This window comes from Malaclemys terrapin, chromosome 4 (genome assembly GCF_027887155.1).
Source record: "Malaclemys terrapin pileata isolate rMalTer1 chromosome 4, rMalTer1.hap1, whole genome shotgun sequence".
NCBI classification, from domain to species: domain Eukaryota; kingdom Metazoa; phylum Chordata; order Testudines; family Emydidae; genus Malaclemys; species Malaclemys terrapin.
Genome location: NC_071508.1, coordinates 1,166,558 through 1,179,712, shown reverse-complemented (window position 1 = coordinate 1,179,712; position 13,155 = coordinate 1,166,558). Strand labels below are relative to the sequence as shown.

The window sequence follows — 13,155 nt, the reverse complement described above, 5'->3', positions numbered from 1 at the left end:
TGGGTGTGGGAGAGCCATGGGGGGCTCGGCCCCAGCTCTATGTGCAAGGGTGGGGGCCCAGGGCCCACCCGCGCTCCTCACCTCAGTGCCTCCATAATTAGTTTGTTGAGCTGGGGGCGCACCTGCGACCCCTCCCCAGCAGTGGCTCCCCCCACAGCCATCTCCAGCTGGGGTGTTGGGGTGTCCCACCCCCTTCCCCCCCATGGAAGCTCACAGCCAGGGGCTCTGTTTAAATAGTTTCCTCTTTATTGTAGGATCTGGGGGGATGGGTCATCCCCCCCCACCTCTGAGGGTGGGGGGCCAGCAGCTCGGTCGTGGGGTGCACGCCTGGAGTGTCATCTGTCACCAGAAGGGGGGAGCGGAAGCGGAGAGACACAGCCACGACAGCAGGGGAAGGGGGGCCCGGACTCCTGGGTTCTTCATGCCCCTTCGGAGGGAGCTCAGCTCTTCTGCAGGCCAGGAGCCGGCCACACTAGACTCCACAGGATGGGTGCAGGCAGCGGGGGGCGGGGGGCAGATGGGGTGTGGGGTGGCGGGACCCCACATTTAGTAGGCGTGGTTGGAGACGAAGAGGGACTCGCTGGCAGCGGCTCCACCCTGGCCACTTGGGGTGTATTTCCCCTGGCAGGCGAGGCTATTAGCCTGGGGGGCAGAGAGAAATCAGTACCCCATGCCTGGCCCCTGTGCCAGCCAGCCCCCCATTCCCTGAGCCCCCTTGGTGGGGCCAGCACCCCCCTTCCAAGCCCCCCATCCCCCATCCCCCGACCCCACCCCCTGCACCTCCATTCCCTGAGCCCCATTCGGGGGCCAGCACCCCCACTCCCTGCCCTTGGGCTGGACGGGAGCCGGCGCCCCCCTAGAGGGGACAGGCCCCTGCCCCATTCCCTGCCCCGCCGAACCAGCCAGTCCCCGCCCTGGGGCTGGATGGGAGCCGCACCCGCTAGACGGGACAGCCCTGGGGCTGGGTGGGAGCGGCGCCCCTGGGCTGGGGTACGTACCAGGGCCCGTTTGATGTACTCCTCCTGGGCGTTCTTGGCGTTCTCCTTCTTGCCGGCCCAGGCCTTGAGGGCGGAGGCCTGCAGGGCGCGGCCATAGGAGAAGGTGAGGGCCCAGGGCCTGTGCAGGGGGCACTTGTTGATGGCATTGAGGTTGAGCGAAGCCTCTTCCTCGCTCTGCCCGCCGGACAGGAAGGTGATACCTGGGGGAGGGGGGTGTCAGAGGGGGCAGCAGCGACCTACGCATGGGGCCCAGAGGAGTGTCCCGCCGGGGGTCACTGGGACAAGAGGGGGGTGACTAGTGCACTGTGGCTGCCTCAGGGGCCCTGGGCCCACCAGCACCCCTGCTTCACCGTCACAGAGCCACCCCATGGACTCCCGGGACCCCGAATCCTGAGTGATGGCTGGGCCGGAGGGGACCCACTGACCCCCCGCCCCAGTGGCTCTGGCTGAATCTGACCCTCCCCCTGGGCTGGGCGACGGTTTCACCCCCCCCCCCCCACGTCCTTTTCCTTCCCCAGCTGAGTTCCAGCGCAGGCCGAGGCAGCGGCGAATGTGCGAGGGCTCGGGGGCGGCTGGGGCCGGGCGCAGGGTCTCCAGGAAATGGGCTTGCCCTCCCGCTGACACCCTCTTCATCCCCCAGGCCAGCAGCCCCTGGCATCGCCTGCCAGCCCCTGCAGCATGGGGCTGGGCCAGCACCAGGACAGGTGAGGCGTCCCAAGGAAAGCCCCGGCTGTCCGGCGGGGGGGCGGCGCGGGCCTCACCGGGCACAGCGGGCGGCACAGTGCGGCGCAGGGCGGTGACGGTCGCCATGGCGATCTCCTCATGGCTGTACTTCTTGGTGCAGGCATGGCCGGGCGTCACCATGTTGGGTTTCAGCAGCGTCCCCTCCAGGTAGACGTGGTGGTCGCTCAGCGCCTTGTACACAGCTGCCAGCACCTGGGGGCGGGGCCAGCCATGGGAGGATCCGCCCCTCAGGACCCCCAACACTCACTGGCCTGGGGAGATTTCCCCTCCCCACCCCTGGGGAACCCCCCCCTCCGAACCCCCCGCCACCTGCAAGGAGGCACCCCCTGCCCACGCCTCAAGTCTCAGCCCCGCCCCGGGGCCCCTCTCACCTTCTCGGTGACGTACTGACAGCGCTTCAGGTCATGGTCCCCATCGGGCAGGATTTCCGGCTCCACGATGGGCACAATCCCGTTCTGGGGGGCAGACAGAGCGGGTGGGGTCAGAGACCCCCAGACACAGCAACTCAGCACCCCCATCTGGTGGCCAGCTGGGGACCTGCAGGTGCCATGTGCTCAGTGTCCCCACCCAGTGGGGAGACAGGGACCTGCAGCACCCGCCCCAGGGACGCCCACCTGCTGGCAGATGCTGGCGTAGCGCGCCAGGACGTTGGCGTTCTCCAGGATGGCCAGGTGGGAGGGAGTGTGCTCCGAGATCTTCAGCACACAGCGCCACTTGGCGAAGTCAGCCCCGTCCTTCTTGTACTGGGCGCAGCGCTCGGACAGGCCGTCCAGCCCTGGGGGGAGGGACAGAGCGTGAGCCCGGGGGCTAGTGCCCGGGCCCAGGCCCCGCAGGGGCTGCGCTGCCATTGGACACAGCCCACGTCACTCACCCTGGGTGGTGGTCTCTCCGTTTGTCCCGGCCAGGGGCACGACACCTTTGTCCACCTGCGGGGCAGAGGGACGGGTCCGTTCAGTGACTGGCTGCCTCCGAGAACCCCCCTCCAGACCATCGCCCCAGGCATTCCGGTGGGGGGCCCTCTGGGCTTTGGGGGAGTAACAAGATTGCCCCAGGAACCCCCCCTCCACCCCATCAGCCCAGATACCCCTACCCCATCCCCCTCTCTCCCCAGCAGCATCCCATTCTCCCAGCCTCCTCCCTGGCCATCTGTCCATACCATCATCCCTACTGCCCCTGCCCCACAACCTCCCTGTCATTCACCCCAGCCGCCTCTCCCCTGCAGTCCCGTCTGCCCCGGCCCCTAGACTCCTCCGCCAATACACCGCTGCAAGCCCCCGCCCCCCCTCTCTGCCCGCTCTCACCTTGATGCCCACCACGCCGCCCTTGTCCTTGATGACCTTGGTGAAGGGGTGGCCGTCGTCAGCCTTCTGGTACATGGTCTCATGGAAGAGGATGACGCCCCCGATGCACGGATTGACCCGCTGGTCGGCCGTGAACAGCAGCTGGCGATAGAAGCGCCGGTTCTCCTCCGTGTTCTCCGCGCCGATGGAGCTCAGCCGCTTGGCGATGCTGCCTGGAGGCCGAGGGGTCAGCTGCGGCCTCCATCCCAAGCCCTAACTCCCTCCCGCCAACTCTGCCAGTGCCCCTCACTCCTGACCCGCAGCCCCTGCTAGCCCAGCCGGTGCCCCCTGGTAGCCCAGCCCTGTCCCCCCAGCTCTGCCGGTGCCCCCCCACTCCCGACCCGCCGCCCCCTGCCAGCCCAGCGCTCCCCCCAGCCCAGCCGGTGCCCCTCACCCCCGACCCACAGCCCCTGCCAGCCCAGACGGTGCCCCTCACCCCCGACCCACAGCCCCTTTACCGGTGGACTCATCAGCCGCGAGGATGCCCTTGCCGGGGGCCACGATGCGGTGGGCGATGTCCGAAAGCTCCTTCTTCTGCTCCGGGGTGAGGGCCGGGTACTGGTGAGGCATCGTGAGTGACTGCGGAGAGAGACGGGCCGCGAAGGGTTAACCCCGCCCAGACAGACGGACGTGCGGGCCCGGGGCTCCCACATGGCAGCCCTGCCACGCCGGGGGAGAAATGGGACTCAGGCGACCGGGTAGGGCTCCCCCATGCTCCGAGCCCCTGGGGGGGGGAGCCGGGGAGGGACCCAGGCCCTGCAGAGCTCCCAGGCTCCGGGGAGCAGTGGGGGGAAGTGGGACCCAGGCGCCCCGGGAGGGTCCCCCCAGGACCGGGGAGGGGGCCGGGACAGCAGCCCGAGGCACTGCTGGCCCCTAGGGGGCGCCCCGCTCGCATTACAGAGATGCCACAAACAACCTTGCGGCTCTGACCTTGGGGGGGGCATCGCCCGGAGCCCAGAACCCTGCGGCGGGCGGGGGGGGGGGAGGGACGACGACTGAGGTCAAGGTCACTTCGAACGCAGGGGCAGCGATGGGGAACCCCGCGGGGTGTCGGGGACCCAGAGCCCCCCTTTCCAGCTCACCCAGAGGCAGCAGGATGGAAATGAGGGGGTGTAGCTGGCTCTGGGGGGAGGCGCTTCAGGCCCTGGGGCGAGCGGGGGCTTGGGAGACCCAGGGTCCCCTCCTTCATCCACGTGGGGGGCCAGCCGCCCAACGGCAACAGCTCCCCCCACCCCACGGAGAATCCCTACCCCGATACCTGCCTCACCCAGATCTCCCCTCCCCGCCCCCCAATCTGCGCCCCCCGGGCGGCTGCCCACCCCGGCCCAGCCACGCTCACCTCTCGCGGTGCAGGCAGGGTGTGACTGGGGGGCGGCTCCGAACGCTCACAGTCTCCGCGTTCCGAAATGGAACGTCATAGACCCGCGGGCGGAAACGGGGAAGGGGCGGGGCCAAGAGTTTAAAGGGCCACAGCCTCCTAAATACGGGGTGCGGGGGGTTAGGAGAGACGCTCGGCTCCCCTAAACTGCCCCCTTCCCTCCTGTCCCTTCCCCCCTCTTCCCTCCCCCATCTCCCCTTCCCCAAGCATCCGCTCTGCCCCTCCCCCACCTGAAATCCCCATTGACTCACACCGGGCGGGGTGTGTGTGTGTCTGGGGAAATTTCCCCCACGGAAAAATGCTGATTCACCCCCCACCCATCCTGCCCCGCCCGGGGAAAGGGGGAACACCGAGGGGGGGCGGGGGGGAGGATGCAGTGCATTCTGGGCGGGGGGCAGGGCCTATGGGGGAACAGTGGATTTGTGGGGAGCTGGAGAGGCTAAAGGGGGCGGGGAGACTGAGGCAGATTTGTGGGTGTGGAAGCTAAAGCACAGTCCCTGCAGCGGCTGAAACCAGCCCCGCGCCTAAATCCCTACTCCCAGTACCCCCAACTCCCTCCCTCCCATGGTCATCCCCAGCCACTCCCCCAAATCCCCCCTAAATCCCCCTTCCCAGTGCCCCCAACTCCCTCCCTCCCATGGTCACCCCCAGACACTCCCCCAAATCCCCCCTCCCAATGCCCCCAACTCCCTCCCTCCCACAGTCACCCCCAGGCACTCCCCAAAATCCCCCCTAAATCCCCCCTCCCAATGCCCCCAACTCCCTCCCATCACCCCCAGCCCCCCCCCAAGTCCCCCCTAAATCCCTATTCCCAATGCCCCCAACTCCCTCCCATGGTCACCCCCAGCCACTCCGCCAAATCCCCCCTAAATCCCCACTCCCAATGCCCCCAACTCCCTCCCTCCCATGGTCACCCCCAGACACTCCCCCAAATCCCCCCTAAATCCCCTCTCCCAATGCCCCCAACTCCCTCCCTCCATCACCCCCAGCCACTCCCCAAAATCCCCACTCAAAATCTCTGCCCCAGCTGGGGTGTGGGGTATTCTGCACCCCCACCCGGTCTGGGGGTTACACAGGAGGCTGTGAGGGGGGTGGATCACTGGGTCCCCCCTCCCTACCACACACACCCCTCCCCCACCTCTACCCACCCATTTCTGCTTTCAGCTCTGACCTTTCTCCAGACACCAGATCTCCTCCTGCCCCTCCCCCACTGGCTCATGTGTCCCCTCTGAAGGGCAGGGAGTTATTTTTGGGTCCCCCTGATGGGGGAGAGTTAACCCTCCTGGTACCAGGGTGCCACCTGGCTGTGGGGTCAGTAGTACCCCCCTGCCCCTGGAAGGACGAGCTGGGACCTGCCTGAGGCTTGAAACCCCAGGGCCGGGGTTTCCCCGTGCCCAGCTGGGGCCTTGTGCACGGAGCAGACGGTGTCCAGCTCCATGGCAAAGCGGCAGCCCCCTTGTGCGAAGCTCCCCTGGGTGCGGGGAGCACCAGCAAGGGGGACCCCTGGGCTGCTCCCCCAGGAACCCACAACTGCAGCTGCAGGCCGGGGTGGGGGGGTGGGGGGGGAGACAGGCCCTGAGTGGCTGGGGCACAAAGGAGCCAGTGGGGTGAGGACAGCACATGAATGTGAGTGCGTGTGTGTGTGTGTTTGGGGGGGGGGATCAGCCCAGGCCTGGGGGTGGGGGCTCCTGGGCCAAGGCTGAGACTGGGGGGCGGGAATCAGGTGGCATCTGAGGAGTGGAGAGCGAGGCTGGAGAAATGACAGATGATCTGACCTCAACCCCGACTGCAGCCCCTGCTAGGTCAGCCTTGGGTCCCCCCAACTCAGCTCTGCCGTGTGGCCCTCACTCCCAACCCGCAGCCCCTGCTAGCCCAGCCCTGCCCCCCCCCAGCTCTGCAGGTGCCCCTCACTCCCGACCCGCAGCCCCTGCCAGCCCAGCCCTGCCCCCCACAGCTCTGCCGGTGCCCCTCACTCCCGACCCGCAGCCCCCTGCCAGCCCAGCCCTGCCCCCCACAGCTCTGCCGGTGCCCCTCACTCCCGACCCGCAGCCCCTGCTAGCCCAGCCCTGTCCCCCCACAGCTCTGCCGGTGCCCCTCACTCCCGACCCGCAGCCCCTGCCAGCCCAGCCCTGCCCCCCCCAGCTCTGCCAGTGCCCCTCACTCCCGACCCGCAGCCCCTGCCAGCCCAGCCCTGCCCCCCCACAGCTCTGCCGGTGCCCCTCACTCCCGACCCGCAGCCCCCTGCTAGCCCAGCCCTGCCCCCCCCAGCTCTGCCAGTGCCCCTCACTCCCGACCCGCAGCCCCTGCTAGCCCAGCCCTGCCCCCCCCCCAGCCCTGCCGGTGCCCCTCACTCCCGACCCGCAGCCCCTGCTAGCCCAGCCCTGCCCCCCCCCCAGCCCTGCCGGTGCCCCTCACTCCCGACCCGCAGCCCCTGCTAGCCCAGCCCTGCCCCCCCCCCGCCCTGCCGGTGCCCCTCACTCCCGACCCGCAGCCCCTGCTAGCCCAGCCCTGGGCCCCCCAGCTCTGCTGGTGCCCCTCACTCCCGACCCGCAGCCCCTGCTAGCCCAGCCCTGCTCCCCCCAGCTCTGCCGGTGCCCCTCACTCCCGACCCGCAGCCCCTGCCAGCCCAGCCCTGCCCCCCCCAGCTCTGCCGGTGCCCCTCACTCCCGACCCGCAGCCCCTGCCAGCCCAGCCCTGCCCCCCCCAGCTCTGCCGGTGCCCCTCACTCCCGACCCGCAGCCCCTGCGAGCCCAGCCAGGGGTGGGGGAGGAGATTTCTCGGTTTCTGGTGATTATGGTGGAACTGCTCAGTCATCATGGGTGGGGGCGGGGGGGGGGGGAGATCTTGTGCCGCTCAGCACGTACCGGTGGGGAAGGGCGGGGGGGGGCTGGGTGTTCAACCTGGGCCTCCCAAATCCCTTCCCCATCATCATGGCGAGTCGCCCCCCCAGCACAGCTCAGGGTGCAGCCTGCAGCTGGGGGTCGCTTGGGGACCTGATCCCTGGGAGCCCCTCCCCCCCTGCACCTGATCCCCCTGAGAGTCCGTCCCGCCCCCCCACACACATTCCACCCAGGGCGCAGCTGCCGCCTTAGAAATGTCATCCCCCCCCGCGACCGTCCCCCCATCCCAAGTCTCTCCCCCTCCCACTATTACCCCCTCTTCCCTCCCCCCCGTGCTGCTCTGCCCCGTCCCCCCACCGCCCAGCCTCCCTACTGCTTCCACCTCCTCACCCCAACCCTCCAGTCCCCAATAACCCCCCAATGCCCAATAACCCCCCAACCCACCCCAGACACCCCCAGTGCCCAATAACCCCCCAGCCCACCCCAGACACCCCCAGTCCCCAGAAACCCCCCACTGCCCAATAACCCCCCCAACAGACCCCAGACACCCCCAGTGCCCAATAACCCCCCAGCCCACCCCAGACACCCCCAGTCCCCAGAAATCCCCCACTGCCCAATAACCCCCCAGCCCACCACAGACACCCCCAGTCCCCAATAACCCTCCAGACGCCCCCCATTTCCCAATAACCCCCAGCCTACCCCAACCAGACCTCCCATCTCCAATAACCCCCAACCCACCCGACACCCCCAATCCAGTTCCCAATAACGCCCCAGCCCTTCCCAGACACCCTCCCAGTCCCCAATACCCCCAGCCCACCGAAGAGTCCCCAATAACCCCCCAGACACCCCCAAGTTCCCAATAACCTCCCAGCCTCCCAACCAGCCCCCCTCCCCCAGTCCCCAATAAACTCCCCCCCCCCCCCCAACAGCCCCATGCTCTCACCGGAAGCGGGAGTCTGGCGGGGGTCTCTGATGGCACACGGCAGCTCCGGGCGGCGCTGGGTGACTGGGGTACCAAGGGGCCGTAGGGCTATAACAGGCTGGGGGGCGGGACGGGTGGGATAACCTTTTCCCTGACCCCTGACCTTTTGCTGGGGCCGCTAAAAATACCCCAGCCCAGGAATGTGAAACGCCCAGGCACTCATAGTAGGGCAAAACGCTGAGTCATGGGGTGGGGGGCCCAGCAGCCAGCACCCCCACCTCTTGCAGCCCCCCAGACACTCCCACTTCCCCTGCCAACACTGGTCCCCCAGACCCTGAACCCCTCAAAGCCCCCTGCAGCCCCCCAATGTCTGAGTCCTCTGTGTACCCCCCAAACCCAGACCCCCCTTCTCCTCCTTTCCCTCCTTTGGGGAGGCCTCTGGACCTTGTCTTTGCCCCCCCAATCTACAGCTCCTGGTGCCCCTGGCTGGCCCCAGGGCTGGTCCACACCCCCCTCAGCGCTGGCTCCTGGGAAACAGATGGGTGGTTGGGGTGTCCCCCCCAATAAAGACAGGAGCCGCCTGGCGGGGGCCTGGGACCCTGGAAATGTGGATTAAAAGTCCAGTAATGGGGGGATGAGAAGGGGGAGGGGGAGCCGGTGGGGCTGGGAGTGAAATCCCCCCCTCCTCTCCATGTCCCCCCAGCCCCCTCCTCTCTTCCCTCCTACTGACCTCCGTCCCCTCCCCATGGTTGGGGGTCAGAACTTGGGGTCACCCCCAGCACAAATGAGCCCCAGGGCAGGCCTCAGCTGGGTCTCCATGGAAACCTTCTAGACCCCAGCTGGCCCCCCCAGGCTGGGATCCAAGTTACCATGGTGATGCTCTAGACCAGTGGTTCTTAATCTTAACTGCAGCCTGGTTCTCAAAAATATGTTCTCACACCTCTTATCAAAAATCGCTGAAGTACATCAGTCCTTTAAACCTCCGTCTATCCTAACTACAGAATGAAAGAGAGAGAACGAAATATTGATTTTAATTCTGCAGTTAAAACATAACGCAGTAATCATTAAAAATGTATAATGTTAATAAATACATAGGTTTGATGAAACAAAGGAGTTGTGCTTACTTGCCTGTGCTTAATTTGTGTGATTTACCTTCTAAAAAAATCTGGCATGTCTCACACTGCCTGGGGGGCACGTGCACCCCAGGTTAAGAACCACTGCTCTAGACCCCAGCTAGTCCTCCCCAGGCTGGGATCCAAGTTACCATGGTGACACTCTAGATCCCAGTTAGCCCCCCGCCCCAGATCCAAGTTACCATGGTGACGCTCTAGACCCCAGCTCACCCCCCGCCCGTCCCCCAGGCTGGGATCCAAGTTACCATGGTGACACTCTAGACCCCAGCTAGCCCCCCGCCTCCCAGGCTGGGATCCAAGTTACCATGGTGACGCTCTAGACCCCAGCTAGCCCCCCGCCTCCCAGGCTGGGATCCAAGTTACCATGGTGATGCTCTAGACCCCAGCTAGCCCCCCGCCCCCCAGGCTGGGATCCAAGTTACCATGGTGACGCTCTAGACCCCAGCTAGCCCCCCTCCCAGCCTGGGATCCAAGTTGGTGACGCTCTAGACCCCAGCTGTGCCCCCCCAGGCTGGGATCCAAGTTACTCTGGTGATGCTCTAGACCCCAGCTGGCCCATGGCCAAGGTCTGGGATACCATGGCGATGCTCTAGCTCCCCCCCACCCCCCAAGGAGCTGAGTTCAGGCAAAGTCATCACCAGGAGCTTTAATGTAGCAGGAACACAGGGCGCATCACACACGTGGGGGCCTTCAGACCTCAGAGATGGGGAAGGGCCATTCGGACCCAGATCCAGACCTCAGTCGTCCAATGAGAACCGGGATCCCCCCACCCCCAAATTAATTCATGTGCAAACAGCATCTGCATGAAATACACCATGGGTGCGTGTCGGGGGTCACGACACGGAAGTAATAGTGGTTAAAGTCAAGGGGTCAAAGAGCCAGAGGAGGCCCAAGGGCCAACAACCAGGGGGCTCAAAGGTCAGAGGCTACGAGTTCAACAGTCACACGTTCAATGTAGTGAGGTTCAAAGGCAAATGACACACAGTCTTCTTCAAGTAGCCAAGGCTCAAAGGTCAATGAGCCAAAGGCTGAAGTACACAGGCAAGGGGCCAAGGGTCAAAGTTCAACACTCTGTAACCAACCCACAACAAATCAAAAGGCCAAAGTTCAGGGAGCTAACAAAGGGTCAAAGTTCATCAGACGGGTCAAATTGCAACCGTCCAAGGTTCGGGTGATCAGGGAGTCGCAGACGGCCACCCTGGGGTCAGATTTCAGGGGTCGTGGGGCTCAGTCGACCGCCCCAGGTTGGAGTTCAGGGGTCACAGGGCTCAGTCAGCCACCCTGGGGTCAGAGTTCAGGGATCGCGGGGCTCAGCTGGCTGCCCTGGGGTCACAGTTCAAGGGTCGTGGGGCTCAGCCTGCTGCCCAAGGTCGAAGTTCAGGGGTCGCGGGGCTCAGCTGGCCTCCTTCGGGCTCTGGGGTTCGAGGATCTGGACGTGGGTGAAGGGGAAGTGCCCGCTGCGCCCATTCAGCTGCCCCTCCCACTGCCCGTTGATGTTCATCTTCGTCACCGTGATGATGTCACCCACCTGGGGGTCAGAGGGCAAAGGTCACTGAGTCAGATTTCTCTCCGGAGCAGGCCTAGTCGCCCCTACTGCCCGTCTCCCAACACCTGGGTCCCCAGAATCAAGGACTAATTTCCCCCCTGCCCCCAATGCTCCCAGACACCTGGGTCCCCTAGGGTGCAGGGTCAATTCTCCTGCCTTGCCTTGATCCCCCTGAATCAGGGACTAATTCTGACCGCCCTCCAGCTGGACGCTGGGGTCCCTGGTATCCATTCCCCCAGAATGTCTGGAACCCTCAGGATCCTGAGGGCGGATTCCCTCATATACTTGGGTCCCCTGGAATCCAGGTCCTGTCACCCCCAGACTCCTGGGTCCCCCACACACTCACCTCGAAAGCCAGCGCCGTCTTGTCGTAGGCATTGGGTACCCGCCGCTGTACTGCCCTGGCCACCACGGGGCCATTGCGGGGGGTGGGCAGGGGCGCCGGGGGGCCGCCTACACTGGGGTGGGCATAGGGCCCCAGCAGGACGCCGGCCTGGGGGCGCCAGGGCTGGACATAGGGCACTGGGATCATGCCCACCCGCCCGTCGACCCGCTGGGCCGTCCACCACTGCTCCTCCGGCTTGCCCAGCACCCGGAGCGGATCTCCCTTGCGGAAGGGCAGGTCCTCCTGGTCATTGCCGCCAAAGTCGTAGAGAGCCTGCACCCACTCACAGGGCTGGGCGGGGCCGGCAGGCAGCGCCACCGGGTCCCCTCCCCCCTCGGCGGGGGGTGGCAGGGCCGGGCCGGGCACCGCGGGGCCCCGGCACACGGGCACCACTAGCGTGGTGGTGTCCAGATAATGCACCCGGTAGAAATCCAGCAGCGCTGGGAGTCCCTCAAACTCCTGATCCCCAATCTTCAGCCGGCCCGGCAGGCTGTTAATGATGTAGTGAGACACCTGGGGGGGGTGGGGAGCCAGGGAGAGATGGGGGTGGAGACAGGGACAGACAGACAGGGTTACACATTGAACATTCACCAGCCCCCCCACCCCACCTTCTCCCCCCCCGGACTCCTGGATTCTTCCTGGATTTAGGGTGATTTTCTCCCCCCAAACCCATGGGTTCCCCCCAGTAATGCCCCTCCTGCCCCCCATTTTGTCCCTTCCTCTCCTGCCATCCCCAGATGCCTTCCCCCCCAGTGGGTGCGGGGCCAGTTCCCCCTCCCTCCCCAGCCCCTGGCCGCCGGGGTCCCGCTCACCTTGGCGTTCTCGCTGACCGAGAGGACGTAGTCGCCGGGGCAGGTGGAGCTGTCCCTCACCAGGAAGGTGCCGGGTCGGTGACCCTGGAGACAGGCCACGGCCTGCTGGCGGCTCAGCGACCCCATGTACCACTCGTTGGAGTCCCCGAAAGACGACATGGCTCTGGGGGGGTAGCGGGGACTCCCCCTTTAGGGGCACCCCCCAATTCCAATGCAGCCCCCTCAAATCCACAGGTGAGCCCTCATATTTAACAGGGCCCCCTGAATTTCCCTGCAAGGAAACAGCCCCTCCAAATTACCAGGCACCCCCCTTCTCCCTCCCAAACCCTCTCACTTCGTTGGCAAGCAGCACCCCTCAAACTATTCTGCTGCTCCCTAGAGCCCTTCCCCCAAATGCAGCCGCCAGAGGAGCACCCCTAAATTATGCCCCACCTCAATGCAGACCCCCCACATAATGCCAACCCTGGGGCATCCCCAAATTCTGCCCTAGGAGCCCCTGTCCTCCAATGAACTGCTCCTGTGCGCCCCTAAAATCCCTCCCCAGCACCCTTTCCTCTGCACCCCCAAATTCCAGAGCACCTTCTAAATCCCTTCCCAGGCACCTGCTGCCCCTCTGCAGTCCCCCCAAGTCCTGTGTACCCCAAATCCCTCCCCAGTGCAGCCCACCAGTGCCGAGCACCCCAAACCCTGCCCCCTCCCCCTGCGCACCCCAAATCCCTCCTCAATGCAGCTCCTCCCGCCTGTGCATCCCCAAACCCTGCCCCCTCCCCCAGCGCACCCCAAATACCTCCCCAATGCAGCCCCTCCCACCTGTGCACCCCCAAACCCTGCCCCCTCCCCCAGCGCACCCCAAATACCTCCCCAATGCAGCCCCTCCCCCAGCGCACCCCCAAACCCTGCCCCCTCCCCCAGCGCACCCCAAATACCTCCCCAATGCAGCCCCTCCCACCTGTGCACCCCCAAACCCTGCCCCCTCCCCCAGCGCACCCCAAATACCTCCCCAATGCAGCCCCTCCCGCCTGTGCACCCCCAAACCCTGCCCCCTCCCCCAGCGCAC

The 13,155-nt window shown here is 66.0% G+C and overlaps 2 protein-coding genes across 4 annotated transcripts; both read right to left on the bottom strand.

Annotated features, from left to right (window-relative positions):
* Positions 1 to 224: 224 nt before the first annotated feature.
* On the bottom strand, positions 225 to 8,350 carry ALDOA (aldolase, fructose-bisphosphate A). Of its 3 annotated transcripts, none has more exons than XM_054026023.1 (9): positions 8,244 to 8,350; positions 3,541 to 3,661; positions 3,044 to 3,255; positions 2,614 to 2,668; positions 2,357 to 2,517; positions 2,114 to 2,197; positions 1,760 to 1,934; positions 999 to 1,198; positions 225 to 642 (listed from the first exon to the last, which is right to left on the bottom strand). In XM_054026023.1, the coding sequence occupies exons 2-9, from the start codon at positions 3,650 to 3,652 to the stop codon at positions 547 to 549; spliced, it is 1,095 nt and encodes a 364-aa protein (XP_053881998.1). In that variant the 5' UTR covers positions 3,653 to 3,661; positions 8,244 to 8,350; the 3' UTR covers positions 225 to 546. The 3 variants fall into 3 exon arrangements, with proteins under 3 accessions (XP_053881998.1, XP_053881999.1, XP_053882000.1); XM_054026024.1 differs by lacking the exon at positions 8,244 to 8,350 and adding an exon at positions 4,422 to 4,522; XM_054026025.1 differs by lacking the exon at positions 8,244 to 8,350 and adding an exon at positions 4,165 to 4,248.
* Positions 8,351 to 9,986: 1,636 nt separating this feature from the next.
* LOC128836034 (crk-like protein) lies at positions 9,987 to 12,766 on the bottom strand. Its single transcript, XM_054026037.1, has 3 exons — positions 12,099 to 12,766; positions 11,248 to 11,799; positions 9,987 to 10,883 (listed from the first exon to the last, which is right to left on the bottom strand). The coding sequence occupies exons 1-3, from the start codon at positions 12,255 to 12,257 to the stop codon at positions 10,749 to 10,751; spliced, it is 846 nt and encodes a 281-aa protein (XP_053882012.1). The 5' UTR covers positions 12,258 to 12,766; the 3' UTR covers positions 9,987 to 10,748.
* Positions 12,767 to 13,155: the final 389 nt, after the last annotated feature.